Source organism: Barbus barbus, assembly GCF_936440315.1.
Source record: "Barbus barbus genome assembly, chromosome: 11".
Taxonomy (NCBI): Eukaryota; Metazoa; Chordata; class Actinopteri; order Cypriniformes; family Cyprinidae; genus Barbus; species Barbus barbus.
The window spans coordinates 4862553-4887774 of NC_136739.1; the positions used below are offsets into that span (position 1 = coordinate 4862553).

Below are 25222 nucleotides of genomic sequence, written 5' to 3' on the forward strand. Positions count from 1 at the left end.
AGTAAGTGTCACTTTTTCCCATTAATAATGGACCACGTCAAAGTCTGTAGATTACTCAGAGTAAAGCATAGTTTAAAAGGAGAGACTTTTAGACATATTCATTTTCAATATGTGAAAAACTCATAAAAGACCATCATTTGAAACAATTTCAGGTATAGGCCTATGTTAGGCACTAATACTGGGCGGCTTTTTCTCCGACAATTAGATCCTGTCTGAGAAATGGCCTGTATCTCCTGAAATGATAGACAGAATGATAAGGGAGATTTGCTAGGCCTATTACTCAGCTCAACTGAGGATCTGTAGATGTTCCTTCTTAAATCACTTAAATTCAAGTGTTTGTGAACCTAACCAAAACTTGTTCACATTTACACGAAAGCTCAAATTTCAATCCTACAAATTGCATAATGCTCCATTCAGTTTGCCCCGCCTGAGATTGGTTGTGTTTTCTTTTATTTCCCTTCCCTCTCGACTTTCAGACGAGCTGCTCCTTTGACTGATCAGGAAATTAGGAGAACAAGTATTCGCGTCTATAGCGAGAACACAGGACATGTTTTCTCGCTTTTCCGTCAAGCGTGTGCTTCTCAGGACATTGTAACCAGGAAGTAAGTCTCTGGGGCGGCTGTGTGTACAATGCGTTCTTTAAAATCAGGATTGTTGTGCCAGTAAATGCGAAACGGATCGTGTCATGATTGACGCCGGAGCTCGGTGGACCTGGTCATGTTGAGGCTTTACCTGAATGTCGTGCTGATATGATATGGTAAGTGCGTTTGTTTTTATTTAGCTACTGAAGTAAAGTAGATTGCGAGACGTGACAGCAACTGTTGAACGTGCACTACAAATAAATAATGCCGCTTGCAAACTATGTCAATGTGTGTCTATCGGGGTTTAAATATATTGTCGTCTCGAAGGTCAGATAAAGAGGCGACTAGAGCGATTTACAAACTTCTGCTGTCAGGACAACATGCTATAAACAGTCATTCAGCAATTGTAGCCTATATTCAGCGCCATGCATGCATTCCCGAGGCTGTGAAATCTGTGCCGAGATCCCAGTCAGACCAGTCGTCTGCGCAGTTGCTTAACTTTCACCCAGTTTTTATTTTCTGTTCTAAGCCATTAGTAATTCACCAATTATCACGGCATTTTTTGAGCTCATTCAGTCGCAGCAGTAGTCCCAATATTGCATTAATTTTAATATTCGCACAGCAGATGTTGTTTAGTGCTTACTGTGCGGTTTATGTATTAATAATTATTTGTTTACAATGAGGTCGGACACATTGGTGCTTCTGACTAAAATGGCTATAATTTGACTTTATATTAATATGCATGATATCTTTCACATATTAGTTCAATAAAATGATTAGTAACAGCATGCCGTCAACCGTGCATTATCACAAATAAAATGAATTAAATATTATCCCGAAGCTGTGATGAAATTCTTGTTTGAGGTCCTTCTTTGGAGCATAAAAGAAGATATTTTGAGAAATGTCTTTGTTTTGTCCATACAATTGAATTAATTTTTTTTTTATTTACTTAAAAAAAAAAAAAAGTCATACAGGATTGGAACAACATGTAGGTGAGTAAATGATGACAGACTTTTCATTTTTGAGTCAACTATCTATTTAAGTTCTTTCTCATTCAGATCTTTATCTCTTCTGGTTAATTAATTTTGCTTTAACTTGAGATTTCTTAGCTTTTAGCTGAATAAAGCTTTGTATATATGACCTGTGTGAAAGGTCGCTATTCAGAAATATTTGACTGAATGCCATGACCAAACCAAATTTGTTTTTGAGAGAATAACTAATAAGTTATAACTAATAAGAATAACGAATAAGTAACTTGCAAGTCAGGCTAAAAAAGTTTGTTTATAGTTCTGCATCAAAAAAGCAAAAGCAAAAAAGAAAGAACCCAAAACTTCAAGCTTTGTGTGTCTCCAATCACACAGACTCAAAGCTAGACAACATGTGTAGATGCTTATTATCATATAAGCTCATAATGTAATGCTGCTGAATTTGAATGAAGTTACTCTTTGCCTGAAAGTTGTGTTGTGTTTAGAATAGAATTTCAGGATGTATAGCTCCTTATTTTCAGCAGAAGCATTATTTTATTATTTTCCTCAATGAATAAAAGGAGGAAATGTATGCCTTTTTGACCCAGTGTCCAGGGTCTTAAAATTAAACTAATCTATTACGGCTGGCCATATTAAAGTGAAATGATAGATTGCTGATTTATATCGGATTATATTGATTTTTATTTATTTATTTTTTGCAGTGTTGAGCATTAACCACACATTTCTGTTACGCTTATGAATGCAGTGGCCAATCAGAGGCGTTTAGATTAGGCGCTGCTGAAAAACCCAGAGTTTAGTTCAGTGAGCCTGCCAGAGGAGGCCTTCACAATTAGGAGGCCTCTTTCAAAGAAACGATTGCCTAAACAGGAATAATAATGATGATAATTGCCACTGGAAATACTGGAAAAGTTTGTTTCTGAGTTTCCTTTTTTTTGGCAGAAATACTGATTAATGAGGGTGTCAAACTCAGTTCCTGGAGGGCCGCAGCTCTGCAGAGTTTAGTTCCAACAAACAAACCATTTTTCAAATAAGCCTGAAGGATGTGATTAGCTGGATCAGGTGTGTTTAATTAGGGTTTGAGCTAAACTCTGCAGGGCTGTGGCCCTCCAGGAATTGAGTTTGCCACCCCTGGATTAATATAATGCATCTTAAGCCCGATTCGGACGGTAATTGTTTCTCATATGGACGTCTGTGAAATTTAATTTACATATCACCTCAGTGATAAAGCTCATGAATTCAGATGACGATTTATTCACAGTGGATGAGCGAGTTCTGTGAACCTGCGAAACAGAACGTGCTGCTCACGTGGTCAGTCACATGCTGTGAATAAAATTAATTTTATTTACAAATTTATTCTTATTATTGTGTAAAATGTATTTAAAAGTACTTATGTAAAATGCATTCTTATTATTCCAAGCATATTCTATCATTTATAATCCTATTTATTATTTGATCATTGAAATTTTTAAATAGGAAAATAGACGTGCTATAGTTGTATATAATTATACGCGATATATATCTGTTTATAATACACATTTTAAAATTGTTGCATACCTGCTTCTGCCATAATAAAGACCTATTTCGAATGTTTACGTTCTTCTCTTTCTGCTCCCAGTCGCTGTGGTGGAGCAGTTATGAAGTATTGCTCTTTTAAATACTTTCCAGCATTTCAGAAATAAATATGTATGCAAATTACACCGACATGCAACAGTGTTCGGGAGTGCTCAAAAAAGAGTTTAACGGCAATTAAATTACCACACGACCTTGGTGTTTGTAAAAAAAACAGTAGGTAATTTAGCCGGGGATTTTTACGGGGGTGGTGAGAGAAAAACACTGAAATCCTGGATTCGGACGGCATTAAAATCACCAACTACCCCCTGTATATGGTGAAAATCACTTGCGTCCCCCTGAGAAACAATTACCGTCCGAATAGGGCTTTACACTCAATACAGACTGAAATCAAGAACATTTAACATTCAATTCTTTATTTAAATAATAATAATTATTTAGCTTTTTTTTTTTTTAACACTTCTCTTAAATTTAAGTTCACCAAGTGTGGGTATCCTGCATTATTTCTTGTGAAACCTGCATGCATCACAGCAGGTTTAATTAAACAAAAAGTCAATATTTGCTAAATTTTGTTAGTCTAAATATACGAAGAATGCTTTGTGCAGTTTGTACTGTTGGCCTGTTTCTCATGTGATGACCTAGTTGTAGTTAGCTAAACACGAGCTGCTGCACTAATGCAGCACTGTGTTGTTTGGACATTCAGAAGAGTTGCTTTTTCCACACGGAAATATATCATTACTGAAATTAACTTTCAAATAAAATAAATTATGGTAGCCTTGAGATAAATAGTCCCTTAATGAATGCAAATAAGGATACACAATAAAAACACACGTCAAAGAACCAGAAGGACAAACCAATGCGATGTTGCATTACAGTGAAACTATGGTACTTAAATTTGTCTTGCATTCTCAGCACATCAATAATGGTTTCTCAAATGATATTGAGAGAAAAAAGATATTAAGAGATGTAATTGAAATTTCAAATTTTCAATAAGCCTATAAAATTCTGCAGTTTATTTAGCCTGCAGTGCACAGGCTCAGTTTTAAGAGTTATCTGTAATCTAGTATAGTAGTAATATTTGCATACTGACTTGTGAATGGTTTTATCATCCTTGCATATATTTAACCGTTTATAACACTTCATGTTGACTATTGTGTCAACTGAAATGAATAGATGTGCTGAGTGTCATGGGAACGACAAGGCTGCTGTGATGACGCATTTCATCTATGTAGAATCAAAGACTTGAGCTCAAAGAAACAGTTCAATAGATAGATAACTTGCTCACCAATAGATCCTCTGCAGTGAATGGGTGCCGTCAGAATGAGTCCAAACAGCTGATAAAAACATCACAACAATCCACAAGCAATTAACATGACTCCAGTCCACCAATTAATGCCTTGTGAAGTGAAGAGCTGTGTGTTTCTAAGGAACAAATTTATCATTAAGGGATTTTTAACCTCAAACTGTTGTTTCTGGCCTAAATATGAGTCCATAACACATAATAATGCATGTAGTGCTAATTTTTTCTAAATCTGTTCTGATGATAAATAGTCATCAGAATTTTTTCTAAATCTGTTCTGCCACCGATCTGGACGAGCTCACAGAGACTATAACATCATATATCAGTTTCTGTGAGGATATATGCATTCCCATCAGGACTTTCTTATTCAATAATGATAAACCGTGGTTTACTGGGAAACTCAAACAGCTTCGTCAGGCCAAAGAGGACACTTACAGAAGTGGGGATAAAATCTTGTATAACCAGGCCAGGGACAGACTAACAAAGGAGATCAGAGTGGCTAAAAAGAACTACTCTGAGAAGTTGAAAAAATTACTTTCAGCAAAAAACGATCCAGCGTCAGTATGGACTGGTCTGAGGAACATCACCATGTACAAGACACCATGCACCCCCACAGTCTGTGGAGAATCAACAACTGGCAGCAGTTAGTAAAGCTTGGTAAATTCACATCCAGCACTCGTACCATCAGCACTGGCGCCCCTCAGGGTTGCGTTCTCTCCCCACTGCTCTTCTCCCTCTACACGAATGACTGCACTTCAAAGGACCCCTCTGTCAAGCTCCTGAAGTTTGCGGACGACACCACAGTCATAGGCCTCATCAAGGACGGTGACGAGTCTGCTTACAGACAGGAGGTTGAGCAGCTGGCTGTCTGGTGCAGTCTTAACAACCTGGAGCTTAACACGCTCAAAACTGTGGAGATGATAGTGGACTTTAGGAGGAACCCCCCTGCTCTCCCCCACTCACCATCATGAACAGTACTGTGACTGCAGTGGAGTCATTCAGATTCCTGGGAACCACCATCTCTCAGGACTTGAAGTGGGACAATCACATTGACTTCAACCTGCCTCAGGAGCTGCTGAAACAGTTCTACTCTGCCATCATCGAGTCTGTCCTATGTTCTTCTATAACTGTTTGGTTTGGTTCAGCTACCAAAACAGACATCAGAAGACTAAAACGGACAGTTAGGACTGCTGAGAGGATTATCGGTGCCCCTCTGCCCAGCCTCCAAGAACTTTACACCTCCAGAGTGAGGAAAAGGGCTAAGAAAGTCACTCTGGACCCCTCGCACCCAGCTCACTCTCTCTTAGTACTGTTGCCCTCTGGCCGGAGCTACAGATCACTGAGAACCAGAACAGCCAGACACAAGAACACTTTTTTCCCCCAGGCCGTATCCCACCTGAACAACACATAACACACCCCGGTACTGTACATCTGTAAATAACTCGTCAAACCTTCATCTGTACATAGGACACATGCACATTCACAGTTCTGTCTATGGTCATGTCTCTTTTCTGTATATTTTTATTCTTTATTACTATTGTTATTCTTAATTATTGTCTATTCTCTTCATTATTAGTGTTCTTTATCACCTTAATTATATGTTGTCTGCACTATGTTTGTACTTTCTGTACTGGAAGCTCCTTACACCAAGACAAATTCCACACACTTGGCAATAAAGCTCTTTCTTTCTGAAACTCATGGTCTGAGGATAAATAGAAATTAAAAATTAATTAATTAAAAGTTACATAAACTTTTAATAAACCTATCACTAGGTCAGTTAGGCCAAATTATGCCTGATGTATAAGGACCTGCATATTTTAAGGACCATTAAAGTCCGTGTAAAGTGATATTAAAATATGTGTTCTGAGTTTGTCACACAACAGAAAAATGTGTTAAGCACCCAGCCAAATTTGAATGATAAAAAAAAAAACGCCAAGTAGCTAAAATAACTTATCAAAATCTTTGAAAAATAAGCAGGACTCTCTCAAAACCTTCTCGTCTTCAAGGCAACGGCAAACACCACGCTCCGGTGCGCTTTGAAAGAAGAGAAAGCGGTACAGCTCGCGTTTCTAGATGAGAATTGTGAACGCTCCATGTTTTTAAATTATATGTATTCTGCAACATATTGATGTCTCTGGGCTAAGTCCCGGGTATCCATTCACCCTAGAACCGTCCCTGCCTAGAATCTGTACATCTAACATCACGGACATTCAAAAAGACAAACTAAGAACTTGATCTCTCAACAGTTATTATAGTGTTAGGGGCGGGGCCACGCTCGGTGGCTCCATTGCATCATCGAGCCACCGTTTTAGCCCCACCCAAAAAATCCTGAACACAGAATTGATGATAAACTGTTTAACGGTTTAACTCCACAATTCAGTACTACGAGGTTCAGAGTCTTTGTAATGTGTTTCAGTAATACATTTCTAACATTTGTAATGTTTAGAAACAGTTTTCAGAATTCTCTTTACATGGATTTTAAGGACCAGTTTAATCCAAGTTTAAAACGTTTATGGGGGATTGAATCAGTGGAATTACAATTGCAATGCATCAACCCATTCATGTGTAATGACTTGACTAAGTGCATTTTCACATTTATTAAAGCAGCTGGATGTCACTGCAGGCTGTTAATGTTGCCCTAATGTGATTTTAGTGAGTGTTCTCTGTCCTCTCTCTCTCTCTCTCTCTCTCATATTCTGTCTTTCTGTCTCTCTCCCTCTTCCCCTCCCTAACAAAAGAATTTCAATAGATTTGACAGCTGCTTATATATTTGCGCTTGTTCTTGAACTTCCTGGTAATTTTACGGTATCCCAGGCAGCATTTTTAACGCCAAAGTCTTGGAATGAGCATATGCACTTAAATATAACAATTCATATTCCCTGGAATGTTTTTTCATAAACACCAGAATTATTATTATAATTTTTTAAATTACAGTTATTAAAGCCTGTTCAACCTTTTGTCCTCATGCGTACAATATGACGTCATCGTAGAGTGCAGAGGAAATGTTCAATGAAATTCAGTGCAGGACTCCAATCAGTGAATAAATAATGAGCACTTCATATGCTTGGTCAGCCAGTGGTTCAAATTATATACAAGGAAGCATTTGACTAGCTTATATAAGATTAAGATATATTGTATGCATAAGAGGACTTCTAGATGTGCAAATTAACAGTCCTAGACCTATGAAGTGCTATATGAAGTGCACACTGGCGGTGGTTGAGGAGAGACCCCCCCCTCATGATTGTAAAGCGCTTTGGGTGTACAGCAATACACTATAAAGCGCTATATAAATGCATCATTCATTCATCATTCATATATGAGTGAAGTCCACTGATGTAAATGAAGTGTGCATGTAATTGTACATTGCATTAAAGAACTCTGTGATATATTACTAGAGTAAAGACTACAATGAAAAAAAAAAATGGTTGAAAAAATTTTCACACAGAAACTGCTAGTAAGTCCACGCTCAATTAAGAAACCGCAAGTAACACACTGAATTAAAAATGCCATTTTGAAATAGAAAGACTAAAATAATATTTTCTTGCTAAAAATACCTAACTTTTTCCCCTCATATGTGACAAAGATGGATGACTGTGTGAAGACCAATTGCTGTCAGTGCACTGTGATATTTTCCAGTGACAGGACCAGACACTCACATCCCAGCTTCATGGTAAACCCAGGGTATACTTATGACCACAAATTAGCTAATAACTAGCTACATGAAGGACAGGACAGGTGTGCTTTTTTTAACCCCGTTATCTATACCTTGATGAATTTAGGATTTGGAGAAGAATAGCAGCTGAGAAGAATTGGAGCTGTTGTTCCAAAATTTAATTTGACAGTCCAGAGGGCAGTGGGGTCCACAGTGTTTTTAATCACAAGGGAAAGTGAACAGTGAAAGGCTAGAGGCGTTGCTAATGCAGAGATTGAGCAGATAAGAAGCAGGGTATTTGGAGCAGTGGGGGGAGAAATCAGCACTTGAGAGCTTCCTCTCGTTTCTGATAAACCTGAACTCAGATTGTACTTGGGTAAAGGAGAACACTCAGAAAATAGCTCATTGCTTAACCAGACGGTTATTGTTCTTTGGACCCAGAAAGTGAACTCGGTCTGACCTTGCAGAGTTCATCTGCATCAACTGTCAGCAATAAGGTCCTTAAACACTTTAATCTGCACCAGTCTCTGTAAAATAGGTCACTATTCTGTCTAGTGGCCTTTCTTTGGTTGTGTACCATAGTGTGGAAGCAGATATATGTGGGGTTCAATTAAAAATGATACCTTGAGGTGCTGTAGTCAAGGCTGTTGAATGAAAGGCAGTTAAGCTGTGTGATATCGCTAAAATAATAGTGAAGGATTAAAGGGGGGTACAATGCTGTTTCATGCGTTCAGAGTTGTTTACACTGTTAAAGAGTTGGATTCTCATGCTAAGTGTGGACAAAGTTTCCAAAAAAACAATTTGGACGTATAACAGAGTATTTCTGTGCCAAAAATCTCACTTCCGGGTTCGTACAAGTTTCAGAGTTTTTTTTCAATCGTGGTTCTTGCTGACGTAAACGATGGTGGAACTCCTTATATGGGCATTTCTCCCGGAAGAATGCGCCCGTGCACGCATCGACCATAGCGAGAGAGAGAGGGCACCCATCAATGCGCTTCATCCGGCAGCACTGCACCTTGTTCAGCTTCCCAAAAGAACCCATGGATACAGTTTGTTTTTCTGGGGCAGCAGTGGAGTTTCTCAATTGTTTTGTTGACGAACGTTGTATATACAAGGCCCAGTTCGACTCTGAATTTGCACATTATTTAATACTGATAGATAGATCAGTCCCAGCTATAAAAGATCCCTGTCATGGTTCAGAACTGCAGATGGTCAGTGAAACGGCATCAAATGTCTCTGTTTTTTTAGCTCCGCCCATGGCGCGCCTCCAGGAGCTCAGCTTTTTCCAGAGAGAATCGTAAAGCTGTATCTTTCTTTTATAAATATGATCAAACTAAAGACTTTTTGGAGATATGAAGGATGCAGTATACTCTATAGGTACTCAAGATTAACATGAGATTGGGTGAAACTGTGTGTGTTAGGTCCCCTTTAATAATTATAGTTACAGTTTTACAGATGATTGCTGAAGTGAAAGAAAAATGCTGTTATTTTTTACTCATGTTGTATCATGTCATTATAAACCTGCATGGAACACAAAAGTAGATGTTTAGAAGAATGTTTTAGCTGCTCTTTTTAAGTAGCTATATTGCAAGACATCTGAAGCCATACGATAGCTTTGTGTGCTGAAAAAATTTAATTATTTTATTATTCACTTCACTTTTACGTTACCGCTCTCAAATCTCAATTTTAGTTTTTCATTTTTGAGTGTACTGTCCCTTTAAAATTGCGTTGGTAGATGGGAATTTATTTTATGAAACATATTTTAGGAATTAAATTTATTCAACAAATGTCAGATGTTCTGTGCTATTTCATTGATCAACCGTGAACAGTCTAATAAAAAAACTGAATATTGTGAAAATTATTACAATTTAAAATGTTTATTTGTACGGAAGTTCTAAGCGGCCATGCATTATTATAATTTTTCTGTCTTGTTTTCTCGTGATCTCGACATAACGAAAGTTGTTTTGTCGTTATCACGACTTTTCTCTGTGTATTCGGCATGAGAAAATGCTATAGAAGCAGCATCATCGCAGCATCATGGATGATCATATTCGCTTTTACTTTGATCAGGGACTCACTCAAACTGAAATAATAAAAATAAAAATATGGTATAAGTACCATCCCAAATATTGAAGGTGTTGTGTGTGTGACCGACTACATTGATCCATGATAGAATACTTTTCATGCATATTCATACTCGGCCATTTTAGCTCTGTGTCTGTCAGTGATTGACGACTTACACATAAGTGTTCGACACTTGAGAAGGAGGCTGTCGGGTCTGCAACTTTATCGTTGAAGACAATATAGCGACCCTGATTTTCTCACGATAGCTACAATTACGTCGTGAGAAAATGGTTTTTAGGTTGAGATCAACAACTTTCGTTATGTCGAGATAACGACAAAACAACTTTCGTTATGTCGAGATCACGAGAAAATTAAGTCGTGATAACGACAAAACAACTTTCGTTATGTCGAGATCACGAGAAAATTAAGTCGTGATAACAACAAAACAACTTTCGTTATGTCGAGATCACGAGAAAATTAAGTCGTGATAACGACAGAACAACTTTCGTTATGTCGAGATCACGAGAAAATTAAGTCGTGATAACGACAGAACAACTTTCGTTATGTCGAGATCACGAGAAAATTAAGTCGTGATAACGACAAAACAACTTTCGTTATGTCGAGATCACGAGAAAATTAAGTCGTGATAACGACAAAACAACTTTCGTTATGTCGAGATCACGAGAAAATTAAGTCGTGATAACGACAGAACAACTTTCGTTATGTCGAGATCACGAGAAAATTAAGTCGTGATAACGACAAAACAACTTTCGTTATGTCGAGATCACGAGAAAATTAAGTCGTGATAACGACAAAACAACTTTCGTTATGTCGAGATCACGAGAAAATTAAGTCGTGATAACGACAAAACAACTTTCGTTATGTCGAGATCACGAGAAAATTAAGTCGTGATAACGACAGAACAACTTTCGTTATGTCGAGATCACGAGAAAATTAAGTCGTGATAACGACAAAACAACTTTCGTTATGTCGAGATCACGAGAAAATTAAGTCGTGATAACAACAAAACAACTTTCGTTATGTCGAGATCACGAGAAAATTAAGTCGTGATAACGACAAAACAACTTTCGTTATGTCGAGATCACGAGAAAATTAAGTCGTGATAACGACAAAACAACTTTCGTTATGTCGAGATCACGAGAAAATTAAGTCGTGATAACGACAGAACAACTTTCGTTATGTCGAGATCACGAGAAAATTAAGTCGTGATAACAACAAAACAACTTTCGTTATGTCAAGATCACGAGAAAATTAAGTTGTGATAACGACAAAACAACTTTCGTTATGTCAAGATCACGAGAAAATTAAGTTGTGATAACGACAAAACAACTTTCGTTATGTCGAGATCACGAGAAAATTAACTCGTTATGTTGTGATCACGAGAAAACAAGACCGAAAAATTATAATAATGCATGGCTGCTTAGAACTTCCGTATATTTGAATATATTTTAATTTTTATTTTATTTTTTCTGTGATGCTAAGCTGTATTTTCAGCATCATTACTCAGTCTTCAGTGTCACATGATCCTTCAGAAATCATTATAATATACTGATTTACTGCTTAAAAACAATTTTGGCTATTTGAAACAGACATTTCTGTAACATTATTATAAGTTGCTTAGACAAAAATCAACTGCTAAATGAATAAATATAAATGTTAATTGATTACACAAAACGTTTTGAATTGATAGTTAAAAAAAAACAAAAAACAGAATCATTCAAATTAAATTGAATGACATAAGCCACTTGTAACAATAAATGGGATATTTTATACATAATGATAAAAAAAACATATTTATACAGTATGATAAACATATAGGAAGAAGGAAAAAGTGTTTATTTATTTATTTTTTGGATATCAGTTTTTCCCCTCATGCACAGGGAGAAAGAAATCATAAAGGATCTGACACTGAATAATCATATAGACTATTGTGCTTTAGGTATTTCTTCAGTATTATGGCTTAGAGTGGGAGTCTGACTTGACCAATGCTTAGTGGTCCCACGTGGATACCATGGCAACACGTAATTTCAGCTTTGTTTGGCATTGCTGTGTGTGTATGCGCCGTGTTCTTTCAATAGCTTATTTAGGATAAAGGTCTTGCCCTGGAGGACACGCTCTAGATTTCTGCGCTACACGGATCATGCAAAGGGTATGTTTCCTGAACTCTGAACACCTTCTCTGCTTTGGATTTACATTCACAGCCGAGAGTGATTCAGTCTGCTCATGAATAGCTGTCTAGTGGTTATTTAATGCATGATTTATTAACTGTGATTTTTATTATTGGAGCTTTCAGACAGCTTGGTTGTAAAGGTGGTTTAGATTTAGTAATTTATGTGAGCCATGGATGTTTTATTAGTAAGTTTAATACACTGCTGAATTTGTCTCATTGTATTGTGTTATTAGATTTTTTCCCCGCAATCATCTGACCATTTGACATAGCTGTATTTCTTCTCTCAAATTAAAAGAGAATTTATAAAATTTGTATTGCTGTGCCTTTGAATTGTTATAGATTATGTAAAATGGCAATCAGCCTCACTCTTGCTTTCTGTGATTTCCTTTTAGGTTCAGTTCATATAAATATGTATTTAATAATGCATTCTGATATTACCATAATTTAAATATTAAAATTGAATGAAGATGTTGCACAGGTGTATTATATTCTGTACTCTAGAGGGTGTGTATATTTATTTAGATATTTATTTATTTATTTGTGTGTGTGTGTGTGTGTGTGTGTGTGTGTAAAAAAAAAAAATATATATATATATATATATATATATATATATATATATATAAGTGCTACAAAAAAAATACAATAAATGCTAAACGGACACAAAGTGGCAGTGCTTCGTGTGAAAATGAGTCGACCAAGGCAATTCAAAATATTACCATTCTGTACTGAGGCAGTGCAAATATTATGTCTCTGTATATTGTGTGCCGGAGGCAGATGCTGCAGTTGTGCAAATATTATGAGCATGTGCAAAAGGTTAAGATTAAAGCAGGAGCCGGTATTAACAGCAGTGCAGTCCAGTTTGAGGTGGTGATAGTGATTGTGGTCCTAATGCTGTGTGTTTAATGGTATTTCTCCATCACCATATGTGTGACCCTGGACCACAAAACCAGTCTTAAGTGTCAATTTTTCGAAATTGATCATTTTTTTATTGTATTTGAATGAATGATTCGAAAATTGATTGAATAAATAAGCTTTCCATTGATGTATGGTTTGTTAGGATAGGACAATATTTGTCTGAGATACAACTATTTGAATATCTGGAATCTGAGGGTGCAAAAAAAATCTAAATATTGAGAAAATCGCCTTTAAAGTTGTCCAAATGAAGTTCTTAGCAATGCATATTACTAATCAAAAATGAAGTTTTGATAGATTTATGATAAGAAATTTACAAAATATCTTCATGGTGGAATATGATCTTTACTTAATATCCTAATGATTTTTGGCATAAAAGAAAAATTGATAATTTTGACCCATACACTGTATTTTTTAGGGCTGTGTATTAGCAAGAATCTGGCGATATGATACATATCACGATACAGGGGTTGCAATACGATATATTACGATACTGTAAGCAAGGCGATATACACTCACCTAAAGGATTATTAGGAACACCATACTAATACTGTGTTTGACCCCCTTTCGCCTTCAGAACTGCCTTAATTCTACATGGCATTGATTCAACAAGGTGCTGAAAGCATTCTTTAGAAATGTTGGCCCATATTGATAGGATAGCATCTTGCAGTTGATGGAGATTTATAAAAAATAAATACATAATAGTTTAACCAGAGCACACTGGGATCTGCATTTGCAATAATCAGTCCCTGTAACATTCAACGTTATTGAACCACTTTTTGAGCAGTATGAATCAAGGGGGAAAAATCCAAGTGCTGGCAGGATTCTTTAGTTAAATGTATATGTATACAATGTATTTTATAAAAAGACCATATATATAGGCCTATATATATATATATATATATATATATATATATATATATATATATATATATATATATATATATTTTAGACCCTGCTTTAAAGGTTCACTGTTTAAGTTTACAATTGTGACATACAATGTCATAACATTTTGATCTGAACATAAAATTACATCTGCTTCGTATCAATGAAAAATAAAGTGCTTGCAGGATTCCTAAAGAAATCAAAAACAATTGTAAAACAATAAAATAAATACAGTGTTGAACATTCTCAGAACCTTTCAACTTGGATTTCACAAGTTTTTCAGTTTGTATTTATGTTCCGCTTGGAATCGGGAAGACCGCGACACGAGCACCGCCCCAACCTACCACCCGCTACGCCCAGTGCGCAGGCTCTTCAACATGGGACGTGGCAAGCGGCGGAACCGAGGCGGACGTTACCACAAAAGCACAAATGACGCCTCACTTCATCTTTGTACACCGAAACGGGAAATGGAACAATTCTTTCATCCTCCATCCATTACTGGCACCAAACTGTAGTAACGCTAACATTAGTGACTAGTGATTTCCTGTCACTGTTTAAGTTCACAGATGAAGACTGCTCTAGCGGTCGGGATATGAACTCCAAATGAAACAACTGCCATGAATCTTGTTAAATGATGATTATTTTTTTTAAATATCGATATTCCGTTTTTGAGAATCGATACAGTATCGCCAAACAAAATATCGCAATACTCACGTGTATCGATATTTTCTTACACCCCTAGTATTTTTGGCTATTGCTACAAATATACCCCAGCGACTTAAGACTGGTTTTGTGGTCCAGGGTCACATTTCTCCTTTGGAGTCATAGTAAATTCATCTGTAGCAGTTTAGTGAATGCAGCCTAATTTTGGATGATTAACAGTCATTATTTGGAGAGACATGAGAGGATATGAGTGATATAGTGACGTGTGCCTTTTTCAGTGCTTACTTCAGCTCAGGATGAATGAAGAATTGGAGGAGCTTTCTCCCCTGGGTGACTCGGGACATGGTGATGGGTCTGAGGATGAAACAGAGGAGGATGATGAGCCCAAGATTTGTCAAGTATGCGGCGACAAATCCACAGGCTACCACTTTAACGCTATGACCTGTGAGGGCTGCAAGGGCTTCTTCAGGTGAGTGAGCAAACAGACCTTTCCCAGCCACACCTCCTCCAACAGATGTGTGGAGGAAATGTAATGAGGATTATTTACTCCCCCTCATGTCTTTCCAAACCTGTATGACTTTCTTTCTAGTGAGATGTTTTGCAGAAAGTCCAAGCTGAGAGGGGGAGTAAATGACTAAATGATTACAGAATTGTCATTTTTTGATGAACTATACTTTTAATAATTGACCCAGCTGTCCCAGTGAGTGCACTCTAAATGAAGGTTCTTTATTGGCATTGATGGTTCCCAGAAGAAGCTTTTAAAATGCATGGAATCTTTCAAATGCAGAAAAGGAACTGTTGACTGAAAGGTGCATTGAGGAACCTTTTTGTGTATGAACAAAACTTGACAAAGGACATCAAGGATATGTTTGTTAAAATACACTTGCAGAGTGTGTAGTTTTACAACTAATTTTGGAGAAATGGTTAGTTGAACTGAAATTGTGAAACATGACCTTTAGGATCTACACAGAGCGTTAAAAATGGATAAATCATCATTCCATTTTTGACTGTTGTGATTTGCATACATTTTCTTTGGAACGCAACATTTGAAAAAATAATTATAGGGTACAATTGCACATTTGAATTTGTGGTTTCACAACACATTGTGTGCGTCCAACTGCAGTCACATGGTAATTGTTTGTTTCTCAGGGTGCTTTCAGCATTTGTAAAAACATGAGAATTATACTGATTAATATACAAAAGATGTGAATATTGATTAGCCAGAAAGCAATATTAGCCACTCTTGACATTGCTGCCCTTTTGGTTTATTGTTATCATATACAGACAGATATTATAATTAATAGACAGCAGGGTATGGTTTTAAAGCAATCGTCTCCACACACACACACACACACACACACACACAAAAATCTATTACCATATTTACTGACATATCACTTGAGACTTACTGATATAGAACAATTATACAGTAATTAAACTTTATTTGGAGTATCACTTGTGCACAATGCACATTTCTTAATATGAAGCCTAAAATTAGTTTTAATGTCACTATTGATGAAGATTGTATGATCTTTGAATAATATCGGTCAGGCTCGTATCGTGCGGTGTCTTACTTTTCTGCAGTCAGTGAGATTGACTCTAGCATATGCCTGTGTGTGTGTTTGTAAGGCGCGCCATGAAGCGACCCGCACAGCTCTGCTGCCCGTTTCAGAACGCCTGTGTCATCACTAAGAGCAACAGGAGACAGTGCCAATCCTGCCGACTCCAGAAATGCCTCTCAATCGGGATGAAGAGTGAGCGTAAGTTTGATTGAGCTTTACTTTCCGTATTCCCGAATCCCTAAGAAAGCAGAACTCAAGGCAGTGTGATATACTATAAGACACAAATGTTTTATTAATGGTTACGTTTATTAGCTTAATAATAGTGATCAGTGATGAACGGTTATTCTGGCAAGTAATTTGCTGAGGACTGAATTAGTCTGTAGGCTGCGCGTGGTTGTCAAGCAACGAGACAGCTTGCCGTATTAATATAAAAATGTGCGTTCACCAGCATGAAACATGTTTGAATTTGTTCTGCACTACAGATTTTACCTTATCACTTATCACAGCCCAGTCGACCTTCACTCATTTTCGTGCATGTGTAATACAATAAGCGTGTTTAATGTATACTGTTACGCATTTAATGCAAGGGTGCATTTAATTTGTCAAATGTGACATTTATACAGCTTTAAAAAAATTATTTTAAATAAATGCTGTTCTTTTAGGCTTTCTATTCATCAAAGAATCACGCTTTCCACAAAAATAATAAGCAGCAATATTATTTTCAACATTGATAATAATAAGAAATGTTTCTTGAGAATCATATCAGCATATTAGAATAATTTCTGAAGGATCACGTGACACTGAAGACTGCTGAAAATTCAGCTTCGCATCATAGGAATAAATTACAAATATATTAAAATAGAAAACGGTTCTTTAAAATTTAATGCAATTTCCAATTTGTACTGTATTTTTATATACCTGATTGTGTATAAAAATTTCATAGTGTAACCTTCACTTGAGTTCCTGCGGTTCTTTTCATCAGTGATCATGTCGGATGAGGCTGTGGAGAAGCGGAGGATGCAGATCAGGAGGAAGAGGATGCAGGAGGAGCCTGTAACGCTCTCCCCTCAACAGGAAACTGTCATACAGGAGCTGCTCACCGCACATCACAAGACCTTCGATATGACTTGCGCCAACTTTATTCAGTTCCGGGTAACATATTTACCTTATTAAGATTCAGACAATCTTCTGAAAAATGTTTTAAAGACTGTCTTTATCAGATGTTTTATGTCCGCAGCCTTTAGATCGAGAACAGAAATCCATTTCTGAGCACGTTCTAGAACCAAACGGTGGCAGGTTTTTTCACGCAACCATGCACAATCCACCATCTGAAGATGCAATGCAACGAAACATCCTTCAGAGTACTGAAGATAAAGAACGGAAGCGACATAAAAGTGCCATTTTCACTACTCTGCCACATTTTACAGACCTCACCACGCACATGATCAAGAATATAATCAACTTCAGCAAAATGCTTGCAATGTTCAAGTGAATACTGGCTCTTACATCTGAAATAAAGATTCATCACTGGTAGTTTATAAGATCATAACTAAGTTGCTGTGTTTTGAATGGCAGGGATCTAATCATAGAGGACCAGATCGCGTTGCTGAAAGGTGCCACCTTTGAGATCATTCTGATTCACTTCAACATGTTCTTTAATGAGGTGACAGGCATCTGGGAGTGCGGCCCGCTGCAGTACTGCCTGGATGACGCCATGCGAGGTGAGGGGCTTCATAGATCTCCATTAACCTCAAGGTCACTATTCAAAAGATTTTTTTTTTTTTTTTTTTTTTTTTTTAAGAATAAATACTTTAATGAATTATTCAACAAGGATGCATTAAATTTATTGTCATTTATAATTTTACAATTGCAACTAAAAGAATAAATTATGTTCTTTTGATTGCTCTGTTCATCAAAGAATCCTGAAATGTTTCTTGAGCAGCAAATCAGCATATTAGAATAATTTCTGAAGGATCATAATTCATGTGACACTGAAGACTGGAGTAATGATGCTGAAAATTCAGCTTTGACTCATAGGAATAAATTACATTTTACAATGTATTTAAATATAAAATAATTATTTAAAACTTTAATAATATTTCACAATATTACTGTATTTTGTTTTAAATAAATGCAACTTTTTTTTCTTCAAAAACATTTAAAAAAATTTCGACCACAAAGTTTTGAATGGTAATATGAAGCGCAGATTCACATTTTTTTTGCCACGGGATAAAAAATAAAAAAGACTTTTTAATCTTTCAATTATCTCCTTTTTTTCATTTTTTCCTCGCATTATATCTCAGAAATATTTTTTCGGAGAAATTAAGAGTTTACATTTAACAAATCAGTTTTTTTTTCCCATTGTAAAAATAAAAAAGTAACTGCAACTCTTTATCTCACAGTCTGGACTAATTTTCTTGCAATTGTGAGTTTATATTTCCTAATTCTATTTTTTCTTCTTAAATTTTGCATTTATATCTAGCTAATTCCAGTATTATATATCACAATTTTGCCTTTTTGTGCAAAAAAGTCATAACTGTGAGAAGAAAAAGTTACTTTTTTTTTTTAATCCTGTGCAGAAAAAAGTTCCATTAAAAGACAAAGATTTCCCTAAAACTACAAAACCTCTCTGTGGTGTTTTGAGCATCACAAGAGCAGGACTATTCTAGCCCTTGTCCAACTGCAGACGGGAAAGTGGAAAACCAGTTTAGAAACAGTCATTACCTTTGCAGCTAGTTGGAAATGACACACTTCAGCATTAATCCTTTCACACATAAGTTTGAAATGTTTTAAGTGCCACGCTGCAAAAATGCGTGTCAGTGAACAGAGAGAAATGCAGTGAAACTGGTTAAAGTAGCCCATGTGTGAAAGACTGAACCTGTCACTAGCCAAGTTTGACTCCTTATACTTTGCTTATGTCACTTATAGCACGGACTTAGAAATGACTCATTGAACGACATTAAAGGAATTTTCAGCATCATTACTCCAGACTTCAGAGTCACAGGATCCTTCTTATATCATTCTGATATGCTGATTTGCTGCTCAGGAAACATTTCTTATCATTATTAATGTTGAAAAGAATTCATATGTCCTTCCTGAACAAAAGTACACATTTTGTCAGAAAGACAAATACATATGAACTCATGATCTCCCACATTCACATGACAATGACACCCGTTCTAAATTCAGAAACGTGACTCATTACGGTGAAGTAATATGGAGAAAGAAGGATAGATGGTATTTTAACACCATGTGAACTGATTATAACACCACAATTGAGAAAATCTGTCAAACCTTGTGGTGTTCCTTGCTATGTGGGTGATTTTTTATTTTTTTTTAATAAGGTCTGTTCATGTCAGTCTTATTTTCATAGTTTGAGGTGCAGAATATTTTATTAATATATATATTAATCCCCTGATGATTTTGTACGTTTGCCCACTGATCAATCTATAATTTTAATGGTAGGTTTATTTGAACAGTGAGAGACAGAATAACAACAAAAAAAATCCAGAAAAACGCATTTCAAAAAAAGTTTTAAATTATTTGATCCCTTCGCAAAACATGACTTAGTTCTTGGTGGCAAAACCCTTGGTGGCAATCACAGTGGTCAGACGTTTCTTGTAGTTGGCCACCAGGTTTGCACACATGTCAGGCGGGAGATCCTCTCCAAGTCATTAAGGTTTCGAGGCTGACGTTTGGCAACTCGAACCTTCAGCTCCCTCCCCAGATTTTCTATGGGATTAAGGTTTGGAGACCGGCTAGGCCACTCCAGGACCTTAATGTGCTTCTTCTTGAGCCACTACTTTGTTGTCTTGGCCATGTGTTTTGGGTCATTGTCATGCTGGAATACTCATCCACGACCCATTTTCAATGCCCTGGCCCTGATGGTACATGGCCCCATCCATCGTCCCTTTGATGGGGTGCAGTTGTCCTGTCCCCTTAGCGGAAACACCTCAAAGTATAATGTTTCCACCTCTGTGTTTGACGGTGGGGATGGTGTTCTTGGGGTCATAGGCAGCATTCCTCCTCCTCCAAACACGGCGAGATGAGTTGATGCCAAAGAGCTTGAGTTTGGTCTCATCTGACCACAACACTTTCACCCAGTTCTCCTCTGAATCATTGGCAAACTTCAGACGGGTCTGTACATGTGCTTTCTTGAGCAGGGGGACCTTGTGGGTGCTGCAGTATTTCAGTCCTTCACGGCCTGGTGTGTTACCAATTGTTTTCTTGATGACTATGATCCCAGCTGCCTTGAGATCATTGACAAGATCCTCCCATGTAGTTCTAGGCTGATTCCTCACCGTCCAACCCTGAAGCAAATGGGCTACAGCAGCAGAAGACCCCACCGGGTGCTGCTCCTGTCAGCTAAGAACAGGAAACGGAGGCTACAATTCACACAGGCTCACCAAAATTGGACAATAGAAGATTGGAAAAACGTTGCCTGGTCTGATGAGTTTTGATTTCTGCTGCGACATTCAGATGGTAGGGTCAGAATTTGGCATAAAGAACATGAAAGTATGGATCCATCCTGCCTTGTCTCAACTGTTCAGGCTGGTGCTGGTGGTGGTGGTGGTGTAATGGTGTGGGGGATATTTTCTTTGCACATTTTGGGCCCCTTAGTACCAACTGAGCATCGTTTAAATGCCACAGCTTTATGACTGCAGTGTACCCATCTTCTGATGGCTACTTCCAGGAAGATAATGCACCATGTCACAAAGCTCAAATAATCTCAGACTGGTTTCTTGAACGTGACAATGAGTTCACTTTACTCAAATGGCCTCCACAGTCACCAGATCTCAATCCAATAGAGCACCTTTGGGATGTGGTGGAACGGGAGATTCGCATCATGGATGTGCAGCCGGCAAATCTGCAGCAACTGCGTGATGCTATCATGTCAATGTGGACCAAAATCTCTGAGGAATGTTTCCAACACAAAAGGGGGTCCAACCCGGTACTAGCAAGGTGTACCTAATAAAGTGGCCAGTGAGTGTGTGTGTGTATATATATATATGTATATATGTATGTATACTGTATGTGCGTGTGTAAAGTCATAAAAATACATAATGGAACTCAATAAATAAATACAAGATGTACTATAATGTGTTCTGCTTTTAATATTGTATATTTGTGTATCTTCGCCGTACTTAAAATTGCATTTTCAAAGCTCACCGTCATAATCTCTTTGCTTACTGTATTATGGCCCTTTCAACAAGACCCCGTATGTGGCATAATTAAAGCCTGTGGTGGCATTAGTAAAAGCTTCAATCCATCCTTGATTTTTTTTCTATCATTTGCTTTTAAAGGCTGTTAAGCTTCCATAGCAGCTGGAGAAGTGGCATTTCATTACATATTGACTAATTACTCTTCATCTCCAGTCTGTAAAAGCGTTAAGATGAACTCTGAATTGAATGTCATATTGTATGTCATCACCCTGACAACTAATTTCGTTCAGGTGTCATTTATAATAGCTCTTCTATTTAATGAACCCTAGCATTGTTGTAAACCAAACAGATGTGACTCTTTTACCGTGTCGACATGAGGCAGCCATAGCCAGGAAATGTTGCAAACAAAATCCCTGTAACATCTCAAATGCTTCTAGTCTTCAATCAGATTAAATGGAGATCAAATGGAAACATTTGTGTAACAAAAGACCGCAGTATAGTGCTGAATTAGGTACTAAAATCAGAGCCAATATTAATATTTTCCATCGAATTCTTCCAAGAGCAAATTATTTGAGCTAATTTTTTACACTTTCCCCTATTTTGTTTCATTTTTCCCCTTCATTCCTCCCTCACTGGCCAGCTGGTTTCCAGCGTCATCTGCTGGACCCTATGAAGAATTTCCATTACATGCTGCGCAAGCTGCACTTGTGTGAAGAGGAGTACGTGTTGATGGAGGCAATCTCGCTCTTCTCACCAGGTACTTCAGATGAAGTTCAACACACACACGTGAACACACAGCCAGCTGTTTCACCTCTCACGTGTGTGTGTGTGTGTGTGTGTGTGTGTGTTTTCATCCACCCACAGATCGCCCTGGCGTGACACATCACAGTGTGATCGACCGCAACCAGGAAACACTAGCTCTCACCCTGAAGACCTACATCGAGGCCAAGCGGTCCGAGCCAAATAAACAGTAAGAACACTTTATTTCTGTCTCACAATCTCAAAATCTTTTGATTGCACTTTCATTTGAAGCTTCTCCTTCTGCCAGTCTGCTGTACCCAAAGATCATGGCGTGCCTGACCGAGATGAGGAGTATGAATGAAGAGTATACGAAACAAGTGTTGAAAATCCAGGACATTCAGCCTGATGTGTCTCCGCTCTTACTGGAAATAATAAGCAAAGACAGCTAAGCTTTCACAGAGGAACACGCTGGCCTTGAACTCGCTATCAGGACACTAAGGACTGAAATACAGCCCAAACCAGCGAGGACAAGGACTGTGCCTACTGATAATAGTAATTGTGAAATTGTATTTTTATAATTGTGCTACTAAATGTATTTGTGTTCCAGCTATCGTTTTCGGGATCTTTTCACAAAAGAACAATTTCTATGGTTCATAACCAGATGTAGGATGGCACATATTATCTCTTACATTCACTGCATGAATGAAGCTTGAAATGTGGGGTTAGATTGAGATTTGATTCATTTTTTCCCCGCTATGGCAGCAAACGTATAAAATGACAATATTATACATATTGGTCATTTGTGTTAATGTCTGTCTTGATAAATCGGTTTATTTATTGTTTGTTTGTAAATGCAAAATAGTTGTATAAATTAACCACTTCTAGGTATGTGTTCAGATTATATAAAACAATATGCTTATATAATATCAGTGCCATTGTCAGATGTGAGTAGCTGTATTTGATTCAAACATTTTCCAGACTAGAATGTAAATGGAGTTATGAATCTGGTAAAGAACATGTTCAGGTCTTAATTTACTCTACCTATTTAAAAACATGTTTTGAATCATATAATGCTTATTTTTTAGGGCAATCATTAGCAGTTACTATTGCCATCACAAATAATTTATACTTATGCTAATTTAATTGTACTAATGAAAATGTGCTTTTACTATTTTTCTCTGTTGTTTTTTTTTTTCATTATGGAAATGAGAAAAACAGGCTTATCTTAAAATATATGTATTTTTGTTTTTGTATTGTTATAGTTTAATCACAATTATTTTTCATTACAGTAATGAGAATGGGATTTTTGGTATTTTAGAAATGAGAAAATAGGCAAAATATCTATTTTTTGTATTGTTAGATATTCATAATTATTTTTCATTACAGTAATTCGAATCTGATTGTTTTTTTTGACAACAATTAAAAAAAACAGGCTTACTTTTATGCAAAATGTGCATTTTATTTTTGGACCTGGATATGTTTTTGTCAGAGATTCGCTCTGATGTGTGGCTGGGTATCAAAAGAGTTGTGCTAGCTAGTCATTTCATGTCTGCTGTGAATGTTTAATATTAGTAACAAAGCTTACAGAATTTTGTGCAACACATGAATTTCTACAATTCTGAAAAATCAGAGAGGCTGCAAAAGTTCATCGCACTTTCTTGAGAAGTCATTGCCTTTTAAAGTGCTTCACTCAGCAGTGATCATAACCTTTTTCACTTAGTACATTCAGGGTTTAAAGCAAATTTACTGAGCAGATGTCATAGCTTTTAAAGGTAATTTTTTCCCTTTCTGGTTTGTTTTGTTAAGCTAAAAAAGTTAACAGTGACAATCAATGTGAAGATTGTGAGCTAGTGTCATATGTGGATGTGACATGACAATGTTGAGCAGATGTTGAGTGTTCAGGCTAGGAGTGCTTTGGACTCTTTCACATATTTGACTCAAATACAAGCAGAATATTCAGATGTCTCTATAAAGCACAGACTCGTTTAAAATGCCTTCATGTTAGCATGCTGTGTAGATTAAGCAGTTATTTCATCCTGTCTGCAATATGATGAGGAAACTTGTCACAATATGAGTGATTTCTACACAATGCACTCAGGTTTTCTGTCTTTACAGTGGTTATTTTCAAAGACCCTCTCAGGAAAATAAAATTGAATGAGAATGTGTGCAGAATCTTTTACTGTTTATTTTCTGAAACTGTAAAAACAGCTGGGTTTATTTGATCACAAATATAGTATATTATGAAATATTATTACAATTTGACACCGTTTTCTCTTTTAATATACTTTAAAATGTAATTTATTCCTGTGATGCAAAGCTGAATTTTCAAGAGTATAACGCCAGTCTTCAGTGTCACATGATCCTTCAAAAATCCTTCTAATATGCTGATTTGCTGCTCAAGAAACATTAATTATCAGTGTTGCTGCTCAATATTTTTGTGGAAACTGATACATTTTTTCAGGTTTGTTTTTTTTTTGTAAAAATCGCTCTCACGCCACACCATGTTCTGACAACACGCCGACAGACAAGACAGAGCAAGTTGCTTTTGGTCTCTGCTTTCAAATTTAGTAATTTTGAAAGAAATTCAAACAATAAATATCGGTTTGTGTGTCTTTAATGTGTCACAACAGACCGCTGTAGCGCCTCAGTTCAAGCAGCAAGTGACCGTTCATCTCTTTACTAGTTATAGCATGAAATAAACATGAATGAAGGTATTTTGTTTCAACTGCAGAAAGACGTCAATACACACCATTTTTCAAGTTCAAGTCCACCAATGTTAATCTACTACTCTCCTGTCTGGTTTGTTTGTCGGACACAATTCGGCGTTACGATTGGTCAGCTCGCCTGTCAATCAAACTCCCGCGAAGGGTCAATTGACCCTAAAATTGACTGAATGGTAGTGTAATACAGATGCTTTTATCCCAAAGTGACTTCACATAAATTTATTTGAACCC

At 36.9% G+C, this 25222-nt stretch overlaps 1 protein-coding gene across 1 annotated transcript; it reads left to right on the plus strand.

Moving 5' to 3' along the window:
* The first annotated feature begins 255 nt into the window (after positions 1-255).
* LOC306877135 (nuclear receptor subfamily 1 group I member 2-like) lies at positions 256-24444 on the plus strand. The gene is made up of 9 exons (XM_079428670.1): positions 256-757; positions 15082-15272; positions 16433-16563; positions 17348-17517; positions 17603-17853; positions 17941-18086; positions 22168-22284; positions 22392-22497; positions 22576-24444. The coding sequence occupies exons 1-9, from the start codon at positions 755-757 to the stop codon at positions 22715-22717; spliced, it is 1257 nt and encodes a 418-aa protein (XP_079284796.1). The 5' UTR covers positions 256-754; the 3' UTR covers positions 22718-24444.
* The last annotated feature ends 778 nt before the right edge of the window (positions 24445-25222 follow it).

Bases quoted from the DNA above. Each gene is read 5' to 3' on its own strand.
- LOC306877135 (XM_079428670.1), top strand. The intron at 22,285-22,391 runs GTACTTCAGATG...ATCCACCCACAG, and splicing joins AATCTCGCTCTTCTCACCAG to ATCGCCCTGGCGTGACACAT. The intron at 22,498-22,575 runs GTAAGAACACTT...TCCTTCTGCCAG, and splicing joins CGGTCCGAGCCAAATAAACA to TCTGCTGTACCCAAAGATCA.